The sequence below is a fragment of the Melanaphis sacchari genome, unplaced genomic scaffold, assembly GCF_002803265.2.
Source record: "Melanaphis sacchari strain LSU unplaced genomic scaffold, SCAv2.0 Contig23_pilon_pilon, whole genome shotgun sequence".
In the NCBI taxonomy this organism is placed as follows: domain Eukaryota; kingdom Metazoa; phylum Arthropoda; class Insecta; order Hemiptera; family Aphididae; genus Melanaphis; species Melanaphis sacchari.
This window is the reverse complement of record NW_020271114.1, coordinates 1,923,673-1,950,344: the sequence shown is the minus strand read 5'-3', so window position 1 is coordinate 1,950,344 and position 26,672 is coordinate 1,923,673. Positions and strand designations below refer to the sequence as shown.

At 23.6% G+C, this 26,672-nt stretch overlaps 3 protein-coding genes across 5 annotated transcripts; 1 reads left to right on the top strand and 2 right to left on the bottom strand.

Annotated features, from left to right (window-relative positions):
- Positions 1-394: 394 nt before the first annotated feature.
- On the bottom strand, positions 395-5,715 carry LOC112594695 (double-strand-break repair protein rad21 homolog). 2 transcript variants are annotated; one of them, XM_025339642.1, is made up of 10 exons: positions 5,467-5,715; positions 5,201-5,380; positions 4,900-5,129; positions 3,852-4,830; positions 3,545-3,760; positions 3,118-3,327; positions 2,013-2,132; positions 1,721-1,867; positions 1,500-1,658; positions 395-769 (listed from the first exon to the last, which is right to left on the bottom strand). In XM_025339642.1, the coding sequence occupies exons 2-10, from the start codon at positions 5,342-5,344 to the stop codon at positions 644-646; spliced, it is 2,331 nt and encodes a 776-aa protein (XP_025195427.1). In that variant the 5' UTR covers positions 5,345-5,380; positions 5,467-5,715; the 3' UTR covers positions 395-643. The 2 variants fall into 2 exon arrangements, with proteins under 2 accessions (XP_025195427.1, XP_025195426.1); XM_025339641.1 differs by having other exon boundaries at positions 5,471-5,715.
- Positions 5,716-5,958: 243 nt separating this feature from the next.
- On the top strand, positions 5,959-12,337 carry LOC112594630 (twinfilin). Its single transcript, XM_025339523.1, has 8 exons — positions 5,959-6,179; positions 6,432-6,512; positions 8,771-8,882; positions 8,961-9,126; positions 9,304-9,550; positions 9,621-9,764; positions 11,956-12,077; positions 12,142-12,337. Exons 1-8 carry the CDS (start codon positions 6,155-6,157, stop codon positions 12,283-12,285), a joined length of 1,041 nt encoding a protein of 346 aa, XP_025195308.1. The 5' UTR covers positions 5,959-6,154; the 3' UTR covers positions 12,286-12,337.
- Positions 12,338-12,478: 141 nt separating this feature from the next.
- Positions 12,479-25,082, bottom strand: LOC112594747 (dual specificity protein phosphatase 22). Of its 2 annotated transcripts, none has more exons than XM_025339710.1 (5): positions 25,006-25,082; positions 13,128-13,244; positions 12,940-13,064; positions 12,693-12,864; positions 12,479-12,607 (listed from the first exon to the last, which is right to left on the bottom strand). In XM_025339710.1, the coding sequence occupies exons 1-5, from the start codon at positions 25,069-25,071 to the stop codon at positions 12,509-12,511; spliced, it is 579 nt and encodes a 192-aa protein (XP_025195495.1). In that variant the 5' UTR covers positions 25,072-25,082; the 3' UTR covers positions 12,479-12,508. The 2 variants fall into 2 exon arrangements, with proteins under 2 accessions (XP_025195495.1, XP_025195496.1); XM_025339711.1 differs by having other exon boundaries at positions 12,526-12,607; positions 12,710-12,864.
- Positions 25,083-26,672: the final 1,590 nt, after the last annotated feature.

Sequence of the window (26,672 nt, the reverse complement as noted above, 5' to 3'; positions counted from 1 at the left end):
TGTAATCGGAACATTAAATATCAACATAATAATATGACTCCATTATTTAAGTCCAAACATACAAAATTTGTTATTAATTATAATTTAATTTATAACTATTCGCTAAACATAAATAATTTATAAACATATGTATATATAATAAATAAATTAAAAACATTTCATTGTGTATTCCAAAAGTACTTTAAATAAAATATTTCTGAGATTGATATAGAGTAAATTTAAAATCATGGATAAACATTTAGTCAGAGTTATATACATGCATATAATTTCTGATTAAAGATTTTGACAAAATGTATCATGATTATAATTGGTATTAATACTTAATTTAGTCAACTACAAAAATTATAAAAGTATACATAAGATCAAATAAATAATTGGAGGTCATAATAAATAAAATTACATTATTTAAATATTAGTTTGATCTCCTGTATACCATTCTTATAAACAAAAATAATAAATATGAACAAAATTTCCTTAAATTCGATTTACACCTATTTTTTCTATCTAAAAACATCTTAATAATTATATTTGTTTGTTTACATAAAGCGCATAGTGTTGTACTTGGCATAGGTCTTTTGAACAAAATTTCCACTTTACATTAAATTGATATACTATTAAAATAAAATCCATTTTATAAAAACATTTACAGCTTTGGGTCAGTGAAACATGCACCTTTCACCAGCTGGATAGGTTCATAAGGGGCAGATTGAATTAGTTCTAAGACTTTGTATTTTTTCAATACCAGAACTGAATAAAATTTCTGAGCTGCCTGAAATATCAAACAAAGCAATATATTAAAGTAATAAAATAGTTAAAAAAAATATTAATATAAAAATATTGGAACTTTCAAAATCGCATCGTAAATTGTATTAATAAAAATAGAATTTAATAAATGTTTATACATAAACATAATTCAACAAGCTTTTAGTGTATACAATTACTACATATCTTAAAACTCAGTTAGAAATACTAAATTGAATAATAAACTACAAAACCCATATAGCTTTAACACATTAACTGCTGATGATCATCTGTAATTCTCAAATTGTAAACTTTTGTGACTGCTAGCGTCCATAGAGTTAATTATTATCAGTAGTTACTAAAAAAGCGCGGTAGAAATAATTATGATTCTTTGATGTAATAAACATTTTTTCAAATACAATAGTATGACAAATTAGGAATAACGTAGAAAAATATATTTGGAATAATGATTAAATACATAGTATGACCGCCTGTAATCACATGGCAGTCAATGTGTTAATTAATATATTATACTTTATATCATAATATAAGAATAACAAAAAAGTCGACCAATTTTAGTTATAGCATAACCTACAAAAATAGATTTTTTATCAACTTTTTATGTCAATTGTTGAGCGATACTCAAAACAGGGCATTCTACGTGTTAGCTATACACACATTGTTATTGCTGCACATAGAACCCATTGCTTGAGATTACTAGTATATGAAAACATAGTATTGATTATAAACTTATGTACCTCTTTCCTCCGGTTTCTGTAAGTAAGATCATCAAAAACAAGAGTGTCTTTTTGTGCAAATCTCGTCTTAATTGTGTGGTATAATTGATTAGCTCTTTTGTTCATTACTCGTTCTTCATATTGTTCATTTGTTTCATGTGGGGCCTGTTGTTCTTCCACCTTAAATATAATAAAATAAGTATAAAACAAGCTGTTTTAAAAAATTAAATTATATAACTTACAGGTCCAACAGATGCAGGATAATCATAATCTTGGTCACGCCAAGGTGTTGCACCACCTCTTGGTGAAGGTAATCCTGGTGTAACAGGGGCATTATGATGACCATCATATCCCATATTATCCATTATGACTTGATTGAAATCATTGGACTAAAAATAATAATTAATATTCATAAAAATAACTTGTACGCTTATACATTTATTTTACTTTTAATTTTAATAATAAATTATTAAAAATTTAAATATTTCAATAAATGTACTATAATTTTGTAACATATTAATAAACTTAACTTACTTGATTTATATGATTATCATAACCCATGTTTTGTAATTCTGGTTGTAATAACTGGTTGTTTACTTCTGATGAATCATTAACTGATGGTGGTGCTTGTAAATCATCAAATGGATTTATGAGCTAAAACAATTTAAAAAGTTATTTTTTTTATAAAATACATTATTCAAATGTAATTTAAATCAAGTTATGATAAATGTATCATAGCAATTTTATAAGAATAACTAAGGAAACATAAAATATGAATTCAAAAATAATATTTAACTAAGTATAAATAAATTAAATACTTATTAATAAATTGAACACTTGAAAACTTAATATTTTATCCACCGTTTTTTTTTTATTTTTATATTGAATATTACACATAGTTATTTTCTTTTTATTATCAACAGTTGAATTTTTTTCTAAAATTATCAATAAAAAGTGCTATTGATATTTACAATTGTTCAATTACCAAATGAAAACATCAACCTTTATAAAAGAAATTATTACTTAAGTTTTAAAAATTAACTCAAGATTTCTTATAAGTTTTTCTACTAGTTATTAAAAAAATAAGTTAACCAGAAAGTCAAATCAATTTTTATTGAGAGTTTGGAGTTCAAATTTGTAAGACATTCACTCATATAATACCTTACTATTTCTTTTATAAACTATTTTTGTTTTCCGTTGCTATTTAAAAATAACCATAAATACTTAGAATTTATGTTTATGTTAGGTAACTTTTCTTATAAATAATTTTTAAAATTTTCAATCTAATTTAAATTTAAGATTTGATAGAAATATAACATGAAAAAATTAACAAACTACCAAAATATGGATAGTAAAATAAATGACTATAGTTTATAACTAAATCTATCAAAAAATATAACACGAAATATATTTGGTGACTCAAAAAGCTGACCAAATGTCTCCACTCAGAAGTGTTTTTTGTATACAATACATTATTGAATTCAAATTTAACACATCCATTACAGTGATCCACTAAGCACCTAACATAGCAGAACGATAACCACTTTTTTATCTTTTAAGTTACCAAAGAATTACTTAATAGAATAAAATGTACCAGATATTAATAGTAAATGTTAAATGACTACTTAATTTTAATTACCTGATCTTCATTACTAACGGGATCAACTGACTTATGGGCGGGTGTTCCAGGGGGTAACATTTGACCATTATCATTTAATGGTGATGTTATAAACGGTTGTGGTTCAATTGGCTGTTGTTGATTAATTTCAATATGTTCTGTTTCTTCAGGAATAGCTGGAGTAGGAGGAGCTACAGACAATGGTGCAGGAATTTCTACTTCCATAGATTCCTTAAAAAAAATACCATTTTAAGTAATAAGTTAACTAGAATAATTCAAAACATTATACCTTATACTTATACAACTATTTTAATATAAACTAAAATTGATTAATCAGATTATGAAACTCATGCATTCAAAATTCAATACTTAACAAATTTAGAATTTTATTTTATTATTTAATTAATTACAATTAGTTACTAATTTATTATAAATATTAAATACTCACAACTTGTGATGGTACTTCTGGTATTGGTGGCAAAACATCTTTTTTAGCTGGTTTTTGATTTTCTTCATCAATAGGTATTTTTCTTTTACGACCACGGCGTCCAGGTACCGGGCCAGCTATTGCAGGTAACACATTTTCTTCATCTCCTTCAATACCACCTTCACCATCTAATTCATCATTATTCAATGTTTTTGCTGTTAAATGTCTTTGGTAATTCTAAAATTGAAAGTAAAAATATATTGTTTTATCAGAGTACAACAAAAATGCATGTTAAATTCTCAATGTAACAAAATAAATATGAACTTACTTTAGCTAATGGTATAGCTGGTATATTTTTTCCAGGAAGAGCAAATAATTTTTCAACACCACCTGTCTCTTTCCAGTGCATTAGTCTTTTAGTAGGTGGTGCTAAATCTAATGTAATTACAATGTCTGTTGTATCACTTAATTGTGCTTTCATTTCTTCACCAGAAATATTTTTCACTTCATCCACAATAAGTTTTCGCTTTCTTTTAGTTTTTGGTAATCCTCTCAATGCACTAGCATCAACAGGAGCTAAAGCAAAACTTTCTTCTTCATTCTGTACCAAAGTAGTTTGATCTACAGAAGCATTCTGTTCATTTAATTGCTCAGGTTCTTCAGATGCTTGAATATCATGTATATCATGCATATCATGCATATCTATATCTGGTGGAGGCATCAAAGTCTGATCTCGTGTTGGCGATGGTATAAGTCCTAATGCACCAGCATTAGGAAATGGTAAATTGACGGGTGATGCTGGTCTTGAACCATCTGAGCTTTGTCTACCTGGACTAGGAGGCATAAAGTGATCATCATCGTCGTCATCATTTCGGTTAGGTGTATTAAATGGCGGAGGACTAGGAGGACCTTGACCATCGGTAACTTCCATTGGAGCAGAAGGTACATCATCAAATAAACCTCCAGCTTGAAAAAAGTTATCAGTGATGACTTGACCAATATTACCTCCAAATCCATCATCCCTAATCGGGGCATCCATTCCTAAACTGTTTTGGCTTAAAATACCAGAACCAGCAGAAGTGGAAGGTATAGGTTCTTTATCACGGTTCATTAAATGATCAACACCTTCACTAAACAGCAGAGAATGTTCAATTCCATGGCGCAGTATATCAGAATTCTCAACTTCGGAGAATCCAAATCCTTGATCAAAACCAGAGTTTTTAGACACCATGTTATAATCTTCATGCAAAGTTATTTCTTCGGCTCTAGATTGGTTTAAACTGAATTGAGCTTCAATATCGACATCACTATAAAAAAATATATACATATATTAAATATAACTTATCAAATGATTTGAATTGCAAAATAATCTTTACTTCAAGTCTGGCATGGCTGTATCAAAATCATGAAATACTTCTGGGAGTGTTATAGCATTAGTTGCTGCTATATGATTATCCTCGGGCAAGTCAACCATGCCGGGCCGAAAAGCCATTTTAATCTTGACAAATGCTTCATTACAATCAGCCAATAGGTATTTAGCTTTACGTGAATAAATTCGGACCACACCCAACAAAAGATGTCCTGATGTACGTAGGGCCATTTTCACCTATAAAAATATACATAAATAACGTGCTTAAATACCATCTGTATGCCATATTAGGTTAATTTTACACTTACTTTTGGCTGCAATATTCCATCAACAGATGTCTCAATGTTGGTTTCGAACACTTGAGCCTTAGTTAATTTCTTGTCCCAATGGGCAGCCAACCAAATCCGGGCTAAAGGCCCCTTCTTGGACAACGAGAAGTGCGAATAAAACATGACGACGGCTGGATATTACTGTCGTATTAGTTAAATCTACAACAAATGGGTAACGTTCTTTATATAACACGCATCTAGGAAAATATGGACGCAAATTATTCAAAACTAAATTATATATTTACCTACCTGTCAGTAGAAAACTTTACGAGTCGATGATAACGGGACGACTTTTTTGGTTAAACGCTTAGACACAATCACGCTCTGCGACGATAAAACGCATCGTTACGCACTACATCGAAGACAAAATTCTGATTGATCGAAATCAATTATTAGTCTTTAAATTCACCAAAAAATTACAAAACCAAAATAAACGGTTTACGTAGACTAATGAACGGATTCTATGAGGGTAAACAAACGACAAAATGAATAATATGGCGGACTGGGCGGGAGAACGGTAAACGTTGGGCGGGAAACGAGTTCGGTACAAAACACAAAGGATTATTCGAGAAACAGCGTTTCAAAGCATAATGCCACGGATGGGGTCTCTTATCAATTTATCAACGTCGTCACTCATCATTCCATATAAATAATTATAATTATTATTTATTGTTTATCAAGATTTCATAGTTTCGAAGGATTCGGATTACAGTAAATGATATAACAATATTACAGTACAATTAAAATAATAAATAATAATACTTTAGTTTTTAATTTTTATTTATTTATTCTTTAACCACCTTCACGAAAGTAATTATTATTTAACATTTGGAAAAAAACAGATAATTCGTAACATTAACAATCGACGAAGGTGGATTGAAACTCATTCAAACAATCAAACCATTTACTTGTGTGATTTGTTTGTTAAAAAAAATGTCACACCAGACAGGAATCAAAGGTATAATGGAAAAAAATAAATATTGATATATGTAATTCAAATAAATTAAGATTTGAAGTAACTTATCATTATGCAACTATTCTACTTAAATAGTAATAAATAATGATTTAATATTTCTTTTAATAATTTAGATTTATTAAACAAATTGGAAAATCTTTATTCTTCCTTGAACTTAAAAGATTTAGACATTATTAAAATACCCCCCCCCCCCCCAAAAAAAAATATAAATAATATGTGCTTTATTTGTTTCAGCGAATGACACTCTGAAAAAGTTCTTTAGCAAAGCAACATCGGACAAGAGTGTTCGGGCCATTAAAGTATCCATTGTAGATGGTTAGTTAATCATTTTTAACTCTTAAGAAAATAATACAATATTTTAGCATTTTATCAGGTTGTTATTGCCATGTTAAAAGTGCTATGTAAACATTGTCAAATATTTCTCTCTAAATTTCCTTTTTAATAATTGCTCTTTTGATATAATGTTTGATAAAAATTAAAATAAACGTTAATGCCTACAGAATGTTTGATTGTAAATAAAACATAATAATTTATATTTCTTAATATAATATGAATATTTATTGAAACAAATATCAATCTTTATTAAATTAAAATATCTCTTAATATGCTTTTTTGAAAACTTTACTCTTTTAAACATATCCGATTTCTCAAAAATTGTTTCTTATATTGGCCCTTATCCAATTTCTATTTTTTGTGTATATTACTCATATTCTATATTAATCTATACAAAATATTTGTAGTATAGAAGAGTTTTTTATAATTATTATTATTATTATTATTGAACTCAGTGATGCCAAATCATATAAATTTAAGTGAAGCAAAATCAAAATATTTACACACCCACCCACCCACCTTCACTAAGGATGTTGTCTACCTCTAATAACTAATAATTAAATTATTTATTTAATAATTTAGTGTATATGTATCATGTAATGTAAAAACAAAAACACCTAAACAAATAAATAAAACCACCCACGACCCACCCTCTTTATTAAATAAAGCGATCGCTTCAGTTCATGTATAGGTTCGGTGTCACTAATTAAACTCATACCTATTCATATCTATATTATGCTGTTGATGTTATTACAGTATAAAAATATTATTGAATTTCATTTTATTTTACAATAGTTAAACATTTAAATTATTTTTATGTTTAATTCATGAAATTTAGAAATACACTTAAATAAAGTATTTCACCACTGTTTTTAAAATTTGATATATAATGAGTTATAAAATTTAATTATACACTAACTTCAAAATTAATATGCATAATTTTAAAAAATTTATGACAGTATTCAACTTAATATTTACTCTAATTAAATGATATGATAATTTATAAGTTCTGAGTTAATATATCGCCTGAAGAGGCAAATTTTAAAATTCCGCCATTTACAACCCTTGTCACCATAGTAAAAAAATTGATTATACTAAAAATAACTCCATTAAAATTATTTAATTAATTAAACCGAAGTACTGAGTTTACACATTTAAATACTAGTTTATTATTCAATATTTGAATTTCATAACTTTTTTTAGTTTTCTGTTCAGTGAACTCTTTAATAATATCATTCCAATCTATACTTTGTAGCACATTGTTCTCAGTGTTATCATTTACGAGTTTTAATTTATACAATTTTGTTATTTTGTTTTAGTTATAAATGTATTATCATTTTGTATTAGTTTTTACCTTTTTAAATAAAATTTGAATTTTGGTGTCAGAAATAATTAGTAAATTTTCTTTATATTTTTATCTCAGCTCTTTTACAAAACTCAACACCACTTAACTTTATATGCTTTTCACTCATATTGATTAAAAATAAAATATTAAGCCCATTTAATTTTTAGTCAATTGGACTTAATGAAACTAATGCTACAAGAAATGATACTAATAAAAACCATAACTCAGTAGTGTACAATTAAATCATTTAAAACTAAATTAATTAAATCTAATGATTTAATGATTATATTACATTCATACAGGGAATACAAAAAATATGATCATGTATTGGTGTGTGTACAACTATAACATATTGTATACAATTTATACTTAAAAATAATATTAAAGAAAATTAGAAATGTGTCAGTCCAAGCACTATATTATGATCTTTCCACGCTGAATACTCATTTACTTAATAACTCTGCAGTAGGCAATATAATAAAATATAGTATTAATATTATTAATTGTTATGAAAAATTTTCAATATTTTATAATCCTTCCTAAAAGTTGTAATATATTAGAAAACTTCATAACTTTTATTTTCACCATCAAAAATTTACAGCCTTGGATAACTGTTACCCACCTCTGCTTAATCCAACACTTCAATTATTTATACGTCACAGTTCTTATAATTATGATTACAATTTAATTTTTAATAAATAGGATGATTAATGTGTCATTACTTAATAATAATAAATAAAATTATAGAATTAAATGCTGATAAGTGAGAGAAAAAATAATATATCTAAAAGATCTTTTATATTTTTAAAAATCCTAATAACCAAATACCTAATTTTTAACAGACTTTTTATAAACTTGCTTATTGATTAACTCAATTATTATTATTTTATTTTAGAAGAACTTTCTTTATCTGGTCATGAAAAACATCACAAATCATGGAAAGATGATTTTGAAAAAGTTGTAAAACAATTTATTCTACCAGAAGTACCATGTTATGTATTATATAGGTATATTTAAATTATTTAAAATGTGTTATCCTGAAGTAATATGAACTAGACAGCTTATACACTTATTAATTTACTTAGATTTGATATAAAAAGTGATACCAAAAATTATGATTGGTTACTTATAAGTTGGTGTCCTGATATAGCACCTATTCGACAAAAGATGTTGTATGCATCTACAAAAGCTACACTCAAACAAGAATTTGGCAGTGCTAAAATTAAAGAAGAACTTCATGGAACTAGCTTGGTAAAGTTAATTATATATAATATACATTAGTGATGTCTCTAATTTTTGATCTGAACCATTGGTTTACTCTAAAATATTTGTTTTGAAAATTAAACTATTGTGAAATATTTATATTATATACTAGATAGCAAAATAATTTAATATAAAAGTTTTTTTAAGTTTACGTTTGTCTTATAGATTGATGTTACTCTTAGTGGATTAGAGCAAAGTCGATTGTCACAAAAAGCACCAGCACCTTTGACTATCCGTGAAGAAGAAATCGCTGAACTTCGAAAAGCGGAAGTTGGACATAGTACATCTGTATCCGTAGATAGTCGATCACAGGCAGTATCTGGTATTAAGTTCCCTATGTCTGTTGCTGCTGTAACAGCACTTTCTATATTTGTGGATAGTAGTGAAATAAACTATGTACAGTTTTACATTGGTATATTCAAAAGTTTTTACTTTTAAAATTTTCTCTATGAAATTGTTTTCAATGTTTTTGTTTGTATTAGATATGACTAAAGAGAGTATTGAATTAGCTACTTCAGACAATGTATCTGTGAGCCTTCTCAATGATCAAGTTCCTAAAAATGATGCTAGGTATCATCTTTATATGTACCAACATAAAAGAAATGGTATTCAAACAAATTCTGTTTGTAAGTAAATATTACATTAAAATTTATTTTATTATGTACTTATAAATTGCTATAATCAATTAATGCCATATTATATCAGCAGGCCCAGTGTGGTTAGGATGCCAATATGCTACAGTATCCTTTGCCTTTAAATATAGTTGCTTCTATCAGTTTAAATGTGCTTTAATTACTCTATTTAAAACAAATGTGAATTTTTTAGGCAAAAATTATAATTATCTGATAACGTTTTTGGTAAATTTATTATTTATAAAAAATAAATTTTAATTATCTAGTGAAAAAATAGGTTAATCAGTTTGAGCGGCTTTTTTTTTTAAATTTGCTTCAGTGGTGTATGCAGAATTGTTTAATGTCGGGAAGGTTAACCCTTGATTAATTAATTTATCATTAACATAATATTTATGTCATCATTAATTCTAAGATCCAAACAAATAATTTTATAAACTGCACCAAAATCATTTATCACTGTAATTGAAGAATTTAACAATGATTTAGCTACGTCCTGTATAATATATGCTAAAATAAAAACTAATCTTTTTTGTTTAACTGAAATTTACATTATTCATGGCATAACAAAATTAACGCAACAATCACTAAAAGAATGTCCCAAATCCAAATCTACAGATTTTTATATGAAAAAAAAAATCGAAACAAATTGATTTAATGACATCAAATAACTATATTATAATAATCAATGATAGGGATTTACCCTTATTTTTTAAATAATTATAATTAATTAATGTAGAAATCATTTTAAATTAATTTTAATACCATTTAAGTTTACAGTGATTTGTTCTATTTTTTTTTTTTTTTTTTTTTTGCTATTATCAAAACTAGACTAAGGAGTATGCTTTTTGAAGAATTATTAAATTTTTTAATGTTAATAAATACTGAACATAATTTTATTTCTATATTACTAATTATATAATAAAAATATCTAAAAGTTCAAACTTTTTTGGTAAAATGTTATAAATTTGGTAGATAGCCATGCATTAATTGTTCCTTAATACATTTTAGTAGCATTATCTTATATAAACGGTAAACATAATCAGTACGTCATGTATAAGTATATTACACAATACATTTTTTGTTTAAATTCAGTAGCTTTCAAAGTTAAATTTTAAAGATTAAGTTTGTCTTGGTGAATGAATTAGTTTACTAATATTATAGTTATTGACTATTGTACTAGAGGTGAACATAAAAATGTATTACTAAAATATGTGTATTTTACTTAGGTAGAATGTATTTCTATGCATTTTTATTTAGTAATATATCCACTATATTGTAATCGGTTATTAAGATTTATAAGATTTTTATAGTAATTAAATATACTACCTAAAAAAAAAAAAAAAATCCATCAATTTTGCTTGAATGTTTGTTGTGACTTGGTACTTATTTATGTTTGTTAAAGTATTTAAAATATTGTAATATTTTACAAATAAATAATCTGCATATTTTAAATTTACCCTTTAAATTATGTAGCATCCTGTGCCCTTTTTTACCAATCTGTGCCGAGTATCAGTACTATAATATGTATAATAAAGAAGTTAATTCATAAATTATAATGACTTGGTGGTGGTTAGTTTAAGACCCCCTGTTTTACTCTTGCATATGGGCTTCCAAACAATTAGTTTTAACACTGCTTAAAGTTTTACTAATTTGTAACTTTATAACAAAATTAAATGTAGTAATTTCCCTAAGACCACAATAATCATGCTCTTGATAGGAATAAATACTTTATAAGTTGTAACACACACACTTACTTATTTTTTAATCTTCTATTAAAACACAAATGATATCTTAAATCACAAATCAATTACCTTTGGTAAATGGCTTCTTCAAGTCAGATAATTATACCATAAACCTTAATTTATTTATTACATAGATTTAAAAAAAAAATTAATATATTTATAAGAATTTTTTTACTTTAAAAGTATACCAATTTAAAATATATAAATCAAAATGTTTACACATAATGCTAGAATATTTAATTTATCAGTGAGCAAAGTCTTAAAAGTTAAAATCAACTAATTTATAAATTTTTATTTTTTAATAACTATACAAATTAAATATTTTGAAAAGCTTCTACTATACATATTGTGAAAATAAGTAAAATATTAACAAAATAAAATATATTAAATAGATTACAAAAATCTTATGAATATTATGCTTTAATAATATTTTTCATTTTTAGTTTTCATTTACTCAATGCCAGGATACTCGTGTCCTATAAAAGTGAGAATGTTGTACTCCAGTTGCAAATCACCGTTTATCGAAGAATTAGAAAACTTATATAAATTAAAAATTCATAAAAAAGTAAAGATATAATTTTATAATAAATAGAATTAATTAATTTTAAAAAATTACTTTTTATTTATAGTTGGAAATAGATAATGATGATGTCATCAACGAGAAATATCTATTAGATGAACTATACCCAGAAAAAGAATCAGATAAGCCAAAATTCAGTAAACCCAAAGCTCCAGGACGAGGTGTTCGAAGAATAATAAAATCTAACGAATAAGTATTCATTTTATTAAACTTTTAATCTATCTAATTAATGTTAGAATATGTAATTTTGTACAACTTATTGTTTTTTTTCTTTATAAATGTCTATGTTTCGTCTTCCATTTTATTTTATTAAATTGTATTATCTATTTATTTATTTTTAAAGAGTGTTATTGAATATTAATTTTAAAAGTGTATTGATTGTTTTATTATTTATAAATTTTTAATTAATACATTTCTTATTTTTTTTGTTCTTCTCCAATGATTTTTTTACAATATTCTTCATCTGCTATTAGTTGATTGTTGGAATGACTAATAGATGCTAATCTTGTTCTTTCCTGAAACATTTAATTAAATACATTATAAAAAAAGTAATTAACTTTTGAGTTATCTTAAGAAGTATTTTCTATGATGATCACGCACTTCTAATAAATAATTACACTCATAATACTGTAGTTGTTTATTAAATCCCTCGTTGGGACTTGAAATTGATCGACATGCTTTCAGGAGTCGAAGAACATGTTTTAATTTAATAGTAGTGGCTGACATAATATAAGCAGCAGCTATTGTTACACTTCTAGACATCCCAGCCAAACTGAAACATATAATGTAATCACATTTTGATCTAATAATTCATAAAAAAAAAAAATTAAACATCAGCATTATCTACCAATGAATTAAAACATTTTGATTTTTAAGACGAGCTTTATGTATAAAATCATTGCATGTTTGAAAATATTGTATAAGATTTTGTTCGGGACTATCAATAGCTTCAATACACAAATATTTTTTATTCTGAAATAAGTTAAAATTGAAATAAATCTTTGTTATGCATTTTCATAATTCAAAAATACCCACTTGATAAATTTTCTTTGGTGCATCCAATATAGAAATTATATGAGTTATTTGATTACTTTCTAATTGAGCAAAATCTTTTGAGTCTCTAAAACTGCCGATAAACAAACCGGGGATCACCTAAAATTATTAAAAAATATTTATGTAAATATGTATATATTGAATATATTATTACCAACCTATATTTTTTAAAGTTTAAAATAGTTAAAATTCTAAACAATATTTCAAATTGAGACTTGAAGGCTGAAGCACGGTCTAAATATTTAAAAATTTAATTCTTGAGAAAAAATAGGCTTTTTGAATTCAAAAAAAATTAAACATACCTAATAACATTTTTATAATAATAATATAATCTATTAAACATGAACAATTATGTTTAGTAATTTTAGTTTGGAAAACTAATTTATTAATTTAATTTAATTTTTTTCTATCTCAATCAAAATGTAGCTTTATTTAGTGAAATATTAATTTATATCACTATTACAAATCAATGTAATAAAGCTAAATGAGATAATCAAAAAAATTTGAGTGATCTTGTATTGTGTTCTATGACCTAATATTTTGACTTATTGTACATTGACTATTTTTTTTAAACATTACCTTAGTTATGCAATATTTAGTATATTTATACTGACTATGCCTTAGGTAATTACCTATAATTAGGTATAGTATCATATAAGACATAAGTATGTTAAATTGCTTACAATTATAAAAAGTTGTTATTTTTATAAAGTATATTTTTTGTTATTTGTAATAACATTTATTGGTACCTATGGCAAAACAAAAATCTAATGTTTAACAAAAGTTATTGTTTTTTAAACTGTAAAACTTGTGTAATGTAGGTACTAATGTGATAAATAAATAACGGGGTAACCTAATGAAAAAATAATATGTACTTATTCGATAGTCAACTCAATAAAAAATTTAGATCCTATAAAGAGGAAATTCAACTGGCTATTTGCTCCTATAACGATATATCAAGTACCTACGTATTATAGGGAGCAACAAAACGATCTTCTACTAGTCCTACTCTCTAAATCTAAATTGTATGTAATATTATACCGTATGAAAAGTATAATTTATTCATTTTCATTTTCTATGGTTTAAATATACTAAAAAAAATTTTAACTTTGACTTTGACAATCTTTATACAGTCTAGAAAAATCAAGTCCCCGCCCTAAAAATAAACAAACCACAGTACACGCCCTCATTATATATTAGATTAGTCATCACTTGTCAGTGTATTTATATAATAGTGATAAGTATTACAGAAATATTAGAAAGTCTAGTGTAGTTAAAATTGTTAAAAAGAGTTTAAATTAAATCAATACTATCGATTAAATTAAATAAATAAAAAATATATGGAATATTAATTTAAGTATAATAGTAAAATTGGGAAATATTCTATACAAAAAAATATATAACTGATACTTTTACCAGCTTTTCCAGTTAGGCCAAATACCTTTATTAGTAATAACCTATTTCTAAGTACAACTTCTTAAATCGTCACCTTCTACACAGCTAGCTATATACTAACTGTCACTATAGTCTATAACTAAACTACACGATAATCGTACCCTCGCCCTTCACTCATGACCGGAAACCATTAACGATAAGAAAAAAACACTGCATTGGTATTGGTTTTCAATAAATATTTTAATGCGTTGAACGCTGAATAACATTGATCGTTCCGAAAGACAACACCGGAAACGATTTAGATCTAGTAGGGTCCAGTGACATACCCAGAATTTTTCAATAGTGAGAACTAAACATAAATGGAAATTATGTACTTACTGTAACAAATTGTTTTTCGTAATAAATGATTTTATAATAAATATTATAAGATAGGTTAATGGTATTTGATATAAGTAGGTATAGCTTACTAGCTGGAGTTTTATATTAGATATATTATGATGATAAATAATAAACTTATTACAATAAATTGTATTAAATTTTTTATTTTTTATAAAATAACAATATGAGTGTTTAATTTTATATGATAGATAAGTTACATTCGTCTATAGAATATTTTCTTCAAAAACTTATTTTACGAAATTATTATTTTTCTTCAAACAATTTTTTTTTTTTTTTTTTTGTAATTCAAAAACAAATTTTTGTAGATATTTGAAATTTTTACCAAATGTTTATACTATCATTTCCACGATAATCATTATAATAACATATGATAACATTTTCAAAAATGTTAATTTTTTTAATTATTTAATAATTTGATACATTTTCAATTTTTTTAAATTGTATTGTTTTTCTATAAACAACAATAGGTAATCGTTTGTTGGTTCAAAATTCTTGAAAATGTTATACAAAATCCCACAAAAGTTGTTCTTATATCTATATAAATCACAAAAAATTGCTAATTTTGTTGTTAAACAATTTTTCATTTTGTATCTAAATTTTGAAAATTTAATACAAAATATATCACATGTAGTTCATACTAAATTACTTTATATATTCTAAAGAGTATATAAAAACAATAATTTTTTTTAGACATTTTAAGTTAAAATTTGGACGAAATTATTTATTTAAAAGTAAATAACGATGTTATTAATTGTTATAATTTAAAAATTCGCGGGAACTAAAAACTTTTACGTATATTATATTATTATGAATTTTACAACATACAATATCATATTTGATTTTTTTTTTAAATACCTATTATTTTTTTTATACTATGCATCTATTTTTACTCATTTAAAGTATTTATAGAAAGATTTTATTAAATTTTGAGTAATAGAAGTTGATATAGTATGAAATATGAATATATTATTATTATAATAATTAAATACTAATAATATAATAAACGCAATATTTAAAAAAAAAACATATCAACCTTAAATTTTCTAAAATATTAGAAGTAATATAAATAGCTTTACAATAATTATATATATATAAAAAAAAAAAACATATTATCATAAAATACTTGGTGATGTATGTGATGTATGCTGATAAACCTTAAATTATTTTAGGATACATAAACAAATTATAAATAATCCTAGACTCTATAAAGTTTATTATATTAACATCAAGATTCAAGGACGCCATTTAGGAGGATGCAGGCAGTGACGTAGCATGAAACTTGGACAACTTGGTGGCCCTAAGTACTCTTTAAAAATAGAAATTAAATTATTAAGATAATATCAACTATTTCTTTCTGACCCAAGATAAATTATAACTGCTAAATAAAATGTTACAATTAAAAAAATACTCATAACTCGTATAAAAATTGAAATGTTCGAAAAAAAGTCAAAATAAAAACATATTATATGTTTTTAAATTATAATTTTTTAATAGTTCAATTATTTTAATATACTAAGCATCTAAAGTTAACCAACACTAGATTGGTTTTATTCGTACATTTTCTATCTTGCTCATGGGCTAGGTATTGAGATAAAAAGAGAAATAATAATAATATTATGTCTTCTAAAAAATAGTGTAATTACTAATTAGCTTAAATTTTGGCTTCCCTATTAAAAAAAACATAATTGGCGCTATCGATTAACACATTAAAAACCTTTATCGTTTCATTTTTATAATTTATGGTCTGTGTAAAGAACTTTATACAGAGAAAACTACAGTTCAGTTTAACTTTTCATTTTATACTTATTTGAATATTTTTATGTAACAGTTATCTAATATATGTTGCACACGTCATTTACATGAATCGATAGAATTGATTTCAGTGGAAATATTGATTCAAATAAACGTCAGTTAAAAACAAGTAATCATTAAATCAAATATCTGCTTTTATCAATCATTATCCTATTCAAATAATATTTCAGGTTTTAAATTTTCAAATAAACGTATATTCATATTGTATACATATATTAATATATAGGTACGTGTATGTATAATATTAGTTATATACATTTATAATTGAAGTTTTGTGTGTTATAGATTTATAAAAATAATATTACCAATATTTGAAGTACCTACATAAATGACAGTTTATAACATGTGGCATTTGTTGTATGTAAATCACATGTAGGTAATATGATAAATTATTTAATCTAATGTACAAATCAAATAATATGGACAAACCTATAAAATTATTGTACAAAAAAAACTTTGATAATAGCAAAATCAAAAATTTTAAAATGGTATATATCAAGGGTGTCCAATTTATTTTGGAGGCGGGCTATAACTTTAGTTACATTTAGCTGGCGGGCCATGTTACAAACAAGACTTGCTTACACTTATAATAATTCATTTATATTTCTATATTCTATAGTTCTATTTCTATATACTATATATAGTATACATCACTAGATGTTACCGGTTATGGTAATATCCATTATTTGCAGAACATAAGAAAAATTAAAATAAAAATAATTATCTTTTTATAAGATATAAATAAAAACAAAGCTACAGATATATTATACTAAATAAACCGAATTAAAAAAAAATGTAATACTACAGGTCGTCGTCATTGATTGAGAAATCTGTAATTTTTCTAAAAAAAAACTTTTTTTGTTTAATTTTTGCAACAATTCCGTTATTAGGTATACTTATACTATGCGGTGTGTACCAATTTTGTTTTATTTAATCATTAATAGTTAATATAATATTGCATGTATATCATTTTGTATAATATATACATTAAGACTTATTAATACATAATACTGTGCTTAGTATATAAATACCTACAGTCCTAGGCCCTAGCGGCCTAGCATAATTACATAGAGAAACACACATACCTTTATTCACTCTTGTACATAGATAATGTTTTTTTTTTGTTATGCTATTTAGATACGTGAAATAACTGAAACATTTTGAATTTAAATTTGGTAGTAAAATTAAATAAATACACAAAATGAAACTTTTTTAAATTTATTCATATAGTTAATCATATGTATTTATATAAACATAATGTGAAATGCAAGAATATTTTGATAAATTTAATTAAATAAAGTTATAAATAAATGTAGATTGACGATAAATGTTATACAGATACTCTTATTATATAATATTAATATAAATACTAATATATAATACGAATTATGAGTATGAATACCTATAAGGCTATAATATTATAAATTATAATACATCATAATTTTTAGCGTATTCAAAAAGTTAACTTTATATAACTACATAAATACTAAATAAGTAATATATACGTATAAACTTTAAGTTTAGTTGAATTATTGTCTATAAAAATTAATTGAATAATCATAAAAAAAATTTTTTATAAAAAGCTTTAGGTAAAGATAACTATTTATTGAAAATTTGAGCTCAGTTGAGTCTTAATACAAACATTACAAACGGACCAAAACATTTTTTGACCCGCTATATTTGAAAAACATACCTATATTTTAATATAATCTCCATCCCCATAACCAAGACTTAATTGCACCACTGATACAGTATTATAATAGGTATAAAGCTATAAAATGACGTGATATACAAAATATTTAGTGCACGAGAAAGTAATAAAATACGTTCCCATGTAAACTCGCGTGTTCTTCGAACAGTGGCAATATAATAATTCGCAAATACCTACGTTTCGTGATTTAAAAATTCATTATATATTCGTGCATTTTAATATTTTTGTTTTTTTTTTTCAAAATAAAAAAAAAACAAGTTGTATATTACATTATTATAAGTTGCACGTTTATATTAAAAATAAATATATGTATTATTATTTAAAAGTTGCGATTTATAAGTTTAACATAAAGTTAGGTATATTGTACATTTGTATACTAAATTGCAGTACTTGAAATTTATATAGAATAATATCTATAAGTACATATAGTCCTATGCATTGTAATATATGTAAATGTACAATGTTCTATAACTATAAAATGAACAATTTTATATATTAACAATTTAATATATAGGTACTACAAACATTAGACTATTAAGCATATTATAAAATTATTTTATTATTATCAAATAATATAAGGCAAATTTTAAAATTTCTTATTCGTCTTTTTAAATGTTTGACTTAAACGTTAACTTTAATGATTTTATAAAATTGTAACTAGAAAATAAATTGTAAATTTTTACAAATTCGATAAATTCTATAGAAATGTAATCGCTCACTTTAAAGTTTAAACACATAGAAATAAAAAATTGTGATTATATTTTGAATATGGCTGATAAAAATTTCAAATATTTAGTCATATCTTAAAATTAATAAAAATTATTAATGCTAAAACTTTTATAACATAAAGTAAAATGCATAATATTAATATAATTATGAGGAACTTTGTATTAATTTTTCAAACCTTTGCTATAAAAATTGATTATTTTATATATTTTCAATTGAAAAATAATTTGAAAATGTTCGAAGTTTAGATAAATGTTATCAAATTTTGAACTTTAAATGCTTATAAAAATAAATAATAATTATGTATTATTATTATTTTTATATAATTAAAATAACTACTTGTACTTCATTTTCTGTAAAGATGATTTATTGATATTTATGTAGAAATACAACTAAAAAAAAAAATAATAATTATCTATAAATAAGTAAAAATATTTTAAATAGTTTATTACGCATAGAAAATGAACATTTAAAGTATCTATACAATTATTCATTTTTAAATTGCAACAAAATATAAAAAAATCTTTTAAAGAGAATAATAATTAATTTACGGGTAAGTACATACGTTGTTTAAATTTTAATTTCAAATACTCATATAACATTAATGTATGTCTCTGTTATTTTTTATTATAAGTAGATAACTTATAAAGAATTTTGTATCAAAAATCTCAGTTGAAAAAAAAAGTTTTTAAAATTTCTAACTATAATGTAAATATGAAAATTGTTAAGAATTTACATATTTCATTAAAATTCAAAATTTAAATGCTTCATCAATTTTATTCCACAATTATTATTTGAAAAGTTCTGAAAAATAGAATTTTTTAACTTCTCATTGTGAACACAAAAAAAAACACACTTATAAAATCAATATATTTATCACTCCATTCAAAAGCTAAAAAATAAATTTTTGACACAACACCAACTCTAAATTCCTGAAAATTTCGTGTATATATATTATGTACATATATAAAAGTTTCAAGTATCCGTGAATAATATTTTTGAATCACAACAAAATAACAAGGCGTTCTTAATAATATACACCTGTTTAATATAATTTAATATATTATAATATAGATTGATGATATAGGGTATATTGATGATATATTGAGGGTGATTATTAGTAAAAAATTAAATCTAGTTGGTACTGCCGATAAATCAGAGTAGAAATTTTTAAAAACTCCTTTATCAGGAAAAACAAAAAAGCAAACATTTTTAAGCAAAACCAATTTTTGACAAAATACATTTTTTATCTTGTTGTAACTCAAAAATTATTTATCATAGAAACTTGAAACTTTTTCTTGTTACTTAAATTATAATTGTATACAGTTAATGCAAATTTTAAAATATTTAAACTAAATTTTAGCTATTTATAGGCATTTAAAATTTACGATATTTTTTAATACTAATATAATTAGTTCTGACTTGCTAAAAAAGCTATAATCTTTGATACGAAATCCCATATTAGTTTTATTCATAAGAATTTAAAAAAATTAAAAATACAGAATTAAAAATTATTTTTATATGCTTTTGAAGTTTTAACTTAAAATATATATAATATAACAACATATTCATCAATTCTTAGTTCCATGAATAATATTTTTGAATTACAGCAAAATAATTATGTGATTTAAAAAAAAGAAAACTTCAAAAGTTTATAAAAAAAATCTTAACTCTGTATTTTAATATTTTTAAACAAATTAAATACATTTATATAAACACATAACACATAGACAAACAAAAAAAAACTTCCCATCATTGTTAAATCAATAATATGATCATTGTTCATATCTAAAATCAAACCAACTGTATAAATTATTAGTGAATAATTTTACTATATCTATGTTAATATTACTACATTTGTCTAAACACTCAAATATATTGATTTAAATTTTAAACTATTAAATCATTCTTCATATAATATCTATTATGGGCAAATAATATTTTTTTATACCCACTAAGTGACCTACCTACTACAGGTAACCTATAATATAATATATCATAAGTACTTGATAATTTGTACTTTATATATCACGTAGGTATCTATATGATTTATTAAATCATATCAAATATGTACACATTATATAATAATATTCAAAATGATGATAAATATTCAATTACTATAATGACTATTTAGTATAAGTAATTATTCATAATAAATTTTGTAATTTATTAATAGATTACCAATAACATACAATTGTCTATTTTACTTATATATAGGTACTAAGGTACAGACGGTACAGTGATTTCTTATTACTCATTTCATTAAATATTATTTGTATAAATATAACAGAATAATTACACAAAAACCTATTGATAATATAATATATAAGTATTATATTTTATTATTCGTGAATTTATAATAAACATCTTTTAAATTATAATTTTGATTATTTTTTAAGTTTTCGATAAGTATCTTTGTATTGTGTAAAATTGTTCTGTATATAATAAAATATAATTATTACTATGGTCCATGGCAATCAAATAAATAAATAAATAATAATTATTATTTAAGTTTTTTATATTTTGTGTAACAACTATTAAATTTCAAGAAACAAAGGGGATGATCCTTAGATCCCGCCTACGAAAGAATTTTTCGTAAACAAATATGTTAGGTACAACAATGGTATTTACTCCCAAATGGTTTGTAAACAAATCGAGCAGGGGGTAGAGCTCCCTAGTATTAATTATCTATTATTTTTTTTAAATATCTATCATTAATACATACTTTATGTGTACATACAGTTGTAGAACTATATTCATATATATTGTAATATATTGTGTATATACCAAATTATGACTTCAATACTTCATTAAATAATACGTTTATAATTTAAAGGTACCTATATAACTATGATGTTACATATAAATATAAAAAAGACGTATAGAATCTATATACAGTTACGATTATAATGCTGGGTTGTTAAAAGAGGGAGAATTAGTGGATCACAATTTCACTTAGGTTTAATGTCTTATAGTCTACCATGGTTATTAGTTTTAAAATAATTATAACTAAAGTATTAGCAACAAATTATGAATGTGCTTCTTGTGCTTTACTTTTTTACCAAGATATGACTGAAAAGGAAATATTATTTTGACAATGTATTCCCACTACTTGCATTTCAAGTATAACTGCTTTTGATTAAATATATTATATTTATAGTAAATTATACATTAATACCTATTTTACTTATAGACTATAGTTTATACAATACTATATCTAAAGTCTAAACACATATTTGTAATCATATTACGTAAAATGTCCTTTGATATTGGATTTCTAAAGTTCTATTTTTGGTATTAAAGTTTTATTTGTATTCGAAATACATTCGAAATATCCTCGACTCAAAATGCTTCAAATAACAAAAATATGTAAATGTATTTCTATAAGCAATAGGTTCTTTAAATGAATTATTATTATATTTGTATAAAATATATTGATTATTGGATATCGAACAAAACTATAATGCATAGAAAATGATGTGTTTTATTTTATAATATTGTTGTATTCATTACTTTGTTAGTTATTTTTCATTAGAAACATTTAATACAGTATAAAATAGAATGGTATGTCTTGTGTAACATATGTCTATATTAAATGTATTTAAAAAACCGTAAGATCTATATTATATTTCCAAATAACTAAATTAAAAATTAAATCAAACATTTTAAAAGTATTTTTTGAAGTTCATATAATTTTAATTAAAAAAACAATTATATATACAAAAAATGACAATTGCATGATTCTCATAGATGTTTTATTATTTAAATAAATGTTTAAAAAGGACTACAGAACTTTTTTAAACATTATGAAATTAATTTTTACCCTTCTATAAATTTCATAGGAAGGTAGGTACACAATATTCATATTACTTTCATAATTATTTAATGTATTTATAGGTATTATCTAAATACCTACTATAGTATATACATTTATTATGTAACCATACAATGTTATTAAGATTCAAAAATAAAAATATCAATGGAATTCAGCTAAAATAATTATATATGTAGACACGTGAAATATATGAAACCTGCAGTAAGTAATTGGTATTCATATCTATACCGTAATAACATAAAAAATGTCTGAATTATTGACCATTTTGTATCTAGCTAGTTAGCTGGGAGTGTTTAAATAAAAACGCGTGTAAAATTATTTTTTAATTGTTACAAAAACCACGTAGATATTATGAAATCACAAAGTAATTTATTATTTATTGATATTTCAATCTATTTTTTCAACAATTTCCCCTTTCTTTTAAATTCAATGATATATATACTAAGAGTGCTATTAAAAAAAAAAAACTCATACAAAATAATATGCATTTTAATATTCATAACAGCAAAATAAACAATGATGTCTGTCTGCTATTGTATTAACATAATAACATTTAACAATAGCAACACAATTATTTTCGTTTCCATTACGTTTAACGTCTTTTATTATAATATTAATTTAATATTGTTTGCATTATTATTATTATTATTATAATACTTATGACATTTTGATATCTACCACAAAGCTTTAAACAATAAGCACTATGTAGTATGTTTCTAAAAATGTTTAATTAATTAACAAATATAGATCTTACAAGAACTATCAAATAAAAACTTCAAAAATTAAAATAATATAAATATTATCATACATGTTGTTATTAAAAAATCTTAATAATATAAACGACTCTACTCATATCAAATTATACAACTGTACAAGTATTGACAGTCTTAGACCACCAATACTATTATATTGGTTTTGGTTAGTAGAAAAAAATTATTTCTTCCCAAATAACTATAAAGATTTAAAACTTCTATATCTATGCTTCAACTCAAACTACATAGGTACTATATAATAACACTAAATACTTAAGACATTTGAGCATTTCCCTGACAGTACATCATAAGTGAGTAACATATTATTGAACAGGTAATCAAAATTTCAGCGAATAGGAATATAATCTACAGTTATAGGTACCTACTAGAAAAATATTTGTATTGATATTTTACACACCTAATTTAATTAAATAGGTATATTAGATATTTAATCGTTTATAATCATTTTATTATAAACTATTTACTTAATTTCTTAGTTTTTAATTTGTACTCGACTTCCACTGATCAAGAAACCCTAAAAAACTCAAATTTATGATAGTGTAACTATCTAAGTATGTTTTCTTAAAATATTAAAAAATAATTAAAAATATTTAACTTTATAAAGTAATAATAACTTATTTGTATATGTATAAAAAAAATTATCACTATAATAAGATGATTTCCCGTTTTTACGATTTAGATACCAATTTTTCCTACATTTTAATAAAAATGATAAATGTATACATTAACCTCAAATATATTATTGAATGAGTGCTATCAGCGGTAAAGGATATTAATATGCCCTCATGTTACCATAATAAAAATAGTAAAACTGCAACCATGTTAAAATAACTCAAAATATACATACAATTAAGCAATAACTATTAAATAAGTAATTCATAGTTTTTAAACAAATTAGGATTATCACTACAAAAGCTTAAACAAATATAAAAACATATAATCAAAAATCAAATACCTACCAAAAATATACTAAGAAAAAAAATTCAGATATTAAAATCGTAATTTCTCCCTTCCCCTGAAAATATAGGGAGGGAGCTCATTAAAAAAATATACACAATATATATATTTATATATAGGTACACTTTAAATTGTAAATACCTAGGAAACTAAAATTTAATTAAGTTAACAAATTTTAAATAATTAAAAATCCATATTAAATAAAACATTTAAATAATAAGCTAAGAAAATAGTGATATTTTAATTACTCACCTTATCCATGACGGCGTCGGCAATAAGGAAAAAACACCAAGCGACGGGCGAGCGTTTGTTTTGCATGTCAAAACCAATCTGTTTGGGTTCAATCCCTTCTACAGTACGAACTATTAAGTTTCCATTTATGCTTTCGTACCTTTCCATGAGCAGCAAGGTACCGTGTGTTATTTATTTTTTTGCATATTTTTTTTGTTTAAATCGCTATTTTGCATGTCAAACAAAACAATACTTAATAATAAAAAGAATACACTATAGCCGCATTAATTCCGCAGTATAATATTTAAAATAAGCTTTTATTTACAATAATTTCAAATTTTTTAAACGTTATAATTACGAAAATTATATGAATAGAATGCATTCTTATTTTTTTTTTTATTCTGAAACAGTTATTTGTCATGTTTTTTACTTTAAAAATATAGTTGACCCATTTTTTTGCATGCATGTTATTCAATTTTGTATGATCGTATATATAATATCCGTACTTCATTGAGTTTATTGAAAATACGTAAGTCATTCAATATAAGTGTCATACTAAAAATAAAATATCTATACAATTTAAAATGTATACCTTATTACGCATTATATTAAATACATAGGTAGGTACTACTTAACAATATTAACCAGTGAATTTTATATACATTAAATAGAATTGGTTACCTATTAACTATATGGTTAATGGTATTAGTGGTTACACACAAATTATAATAAATATAATTTAATAACATAACATTTTAAATAATGGTAACGTTTACTAGGTATTTAAATATATAAGAGAGTATGCAATAATTTAATACGAAGTTATGTATTTAAAAATATAATATTAATACAAGTTAAAAAAAAAAATAAAATAAATATTTAATCATACATTAGTAAATGGATAAAATGATCCATTGTAAAACATAATAATAGGATCTTAAATCATCTAAAATCATTCAAAAATATTCATACTGCAAGTATAAAAACCATTAAAACTACGAATCTCATATCATTACATTAATCATATCAGTATCAATGCAAGATAATTCACCGTGTACGGTTTTTTTTTTTTAAACGAATAATTTATTCAAATTCTAATTTTTGAATTATATAAGATTATATTCTATACTTCTATAGTAACGTATATAAATACTGATTAAAGTGCCCTGTGACGATACCAACTTCATTTTTCAAATAAGTACCACCATTGTTTGTTTAAATTTTTAAACAAATAACATTTTTTAAATATCTATTGATATATTTAAATAAAAGTTCTAATGATTAGTTTTTGAATTATTTAACTTTATGTAGTAAGGATAATAGGTACATACAATACTAGAAGATAGTGTTACCTAGTAATAATTATTTAAGAAATGTAGTAATTGATAAAAATGTATTAACATGTTATTAATATATAAAAATGTCTTGAAGATCCAATATCACAAATCCTATTTAATAGTTATTTTATATTTTTGCAAGCCTATTTTTAATAGCTGTTATCCAAAAAACATTTATATGTATTTTAATATTTCAGAAACCACTTATTTGAATTTGGATTTATGTATATAAACATTACCATAAAAAATATTTGCTTAAAATTGTAATAGTTATACCGTAAATGTGTTACCATATAACTGAACATACAAAGATTCTTATCGCCAATAGTATGAAAAATAGTCCTCTATATT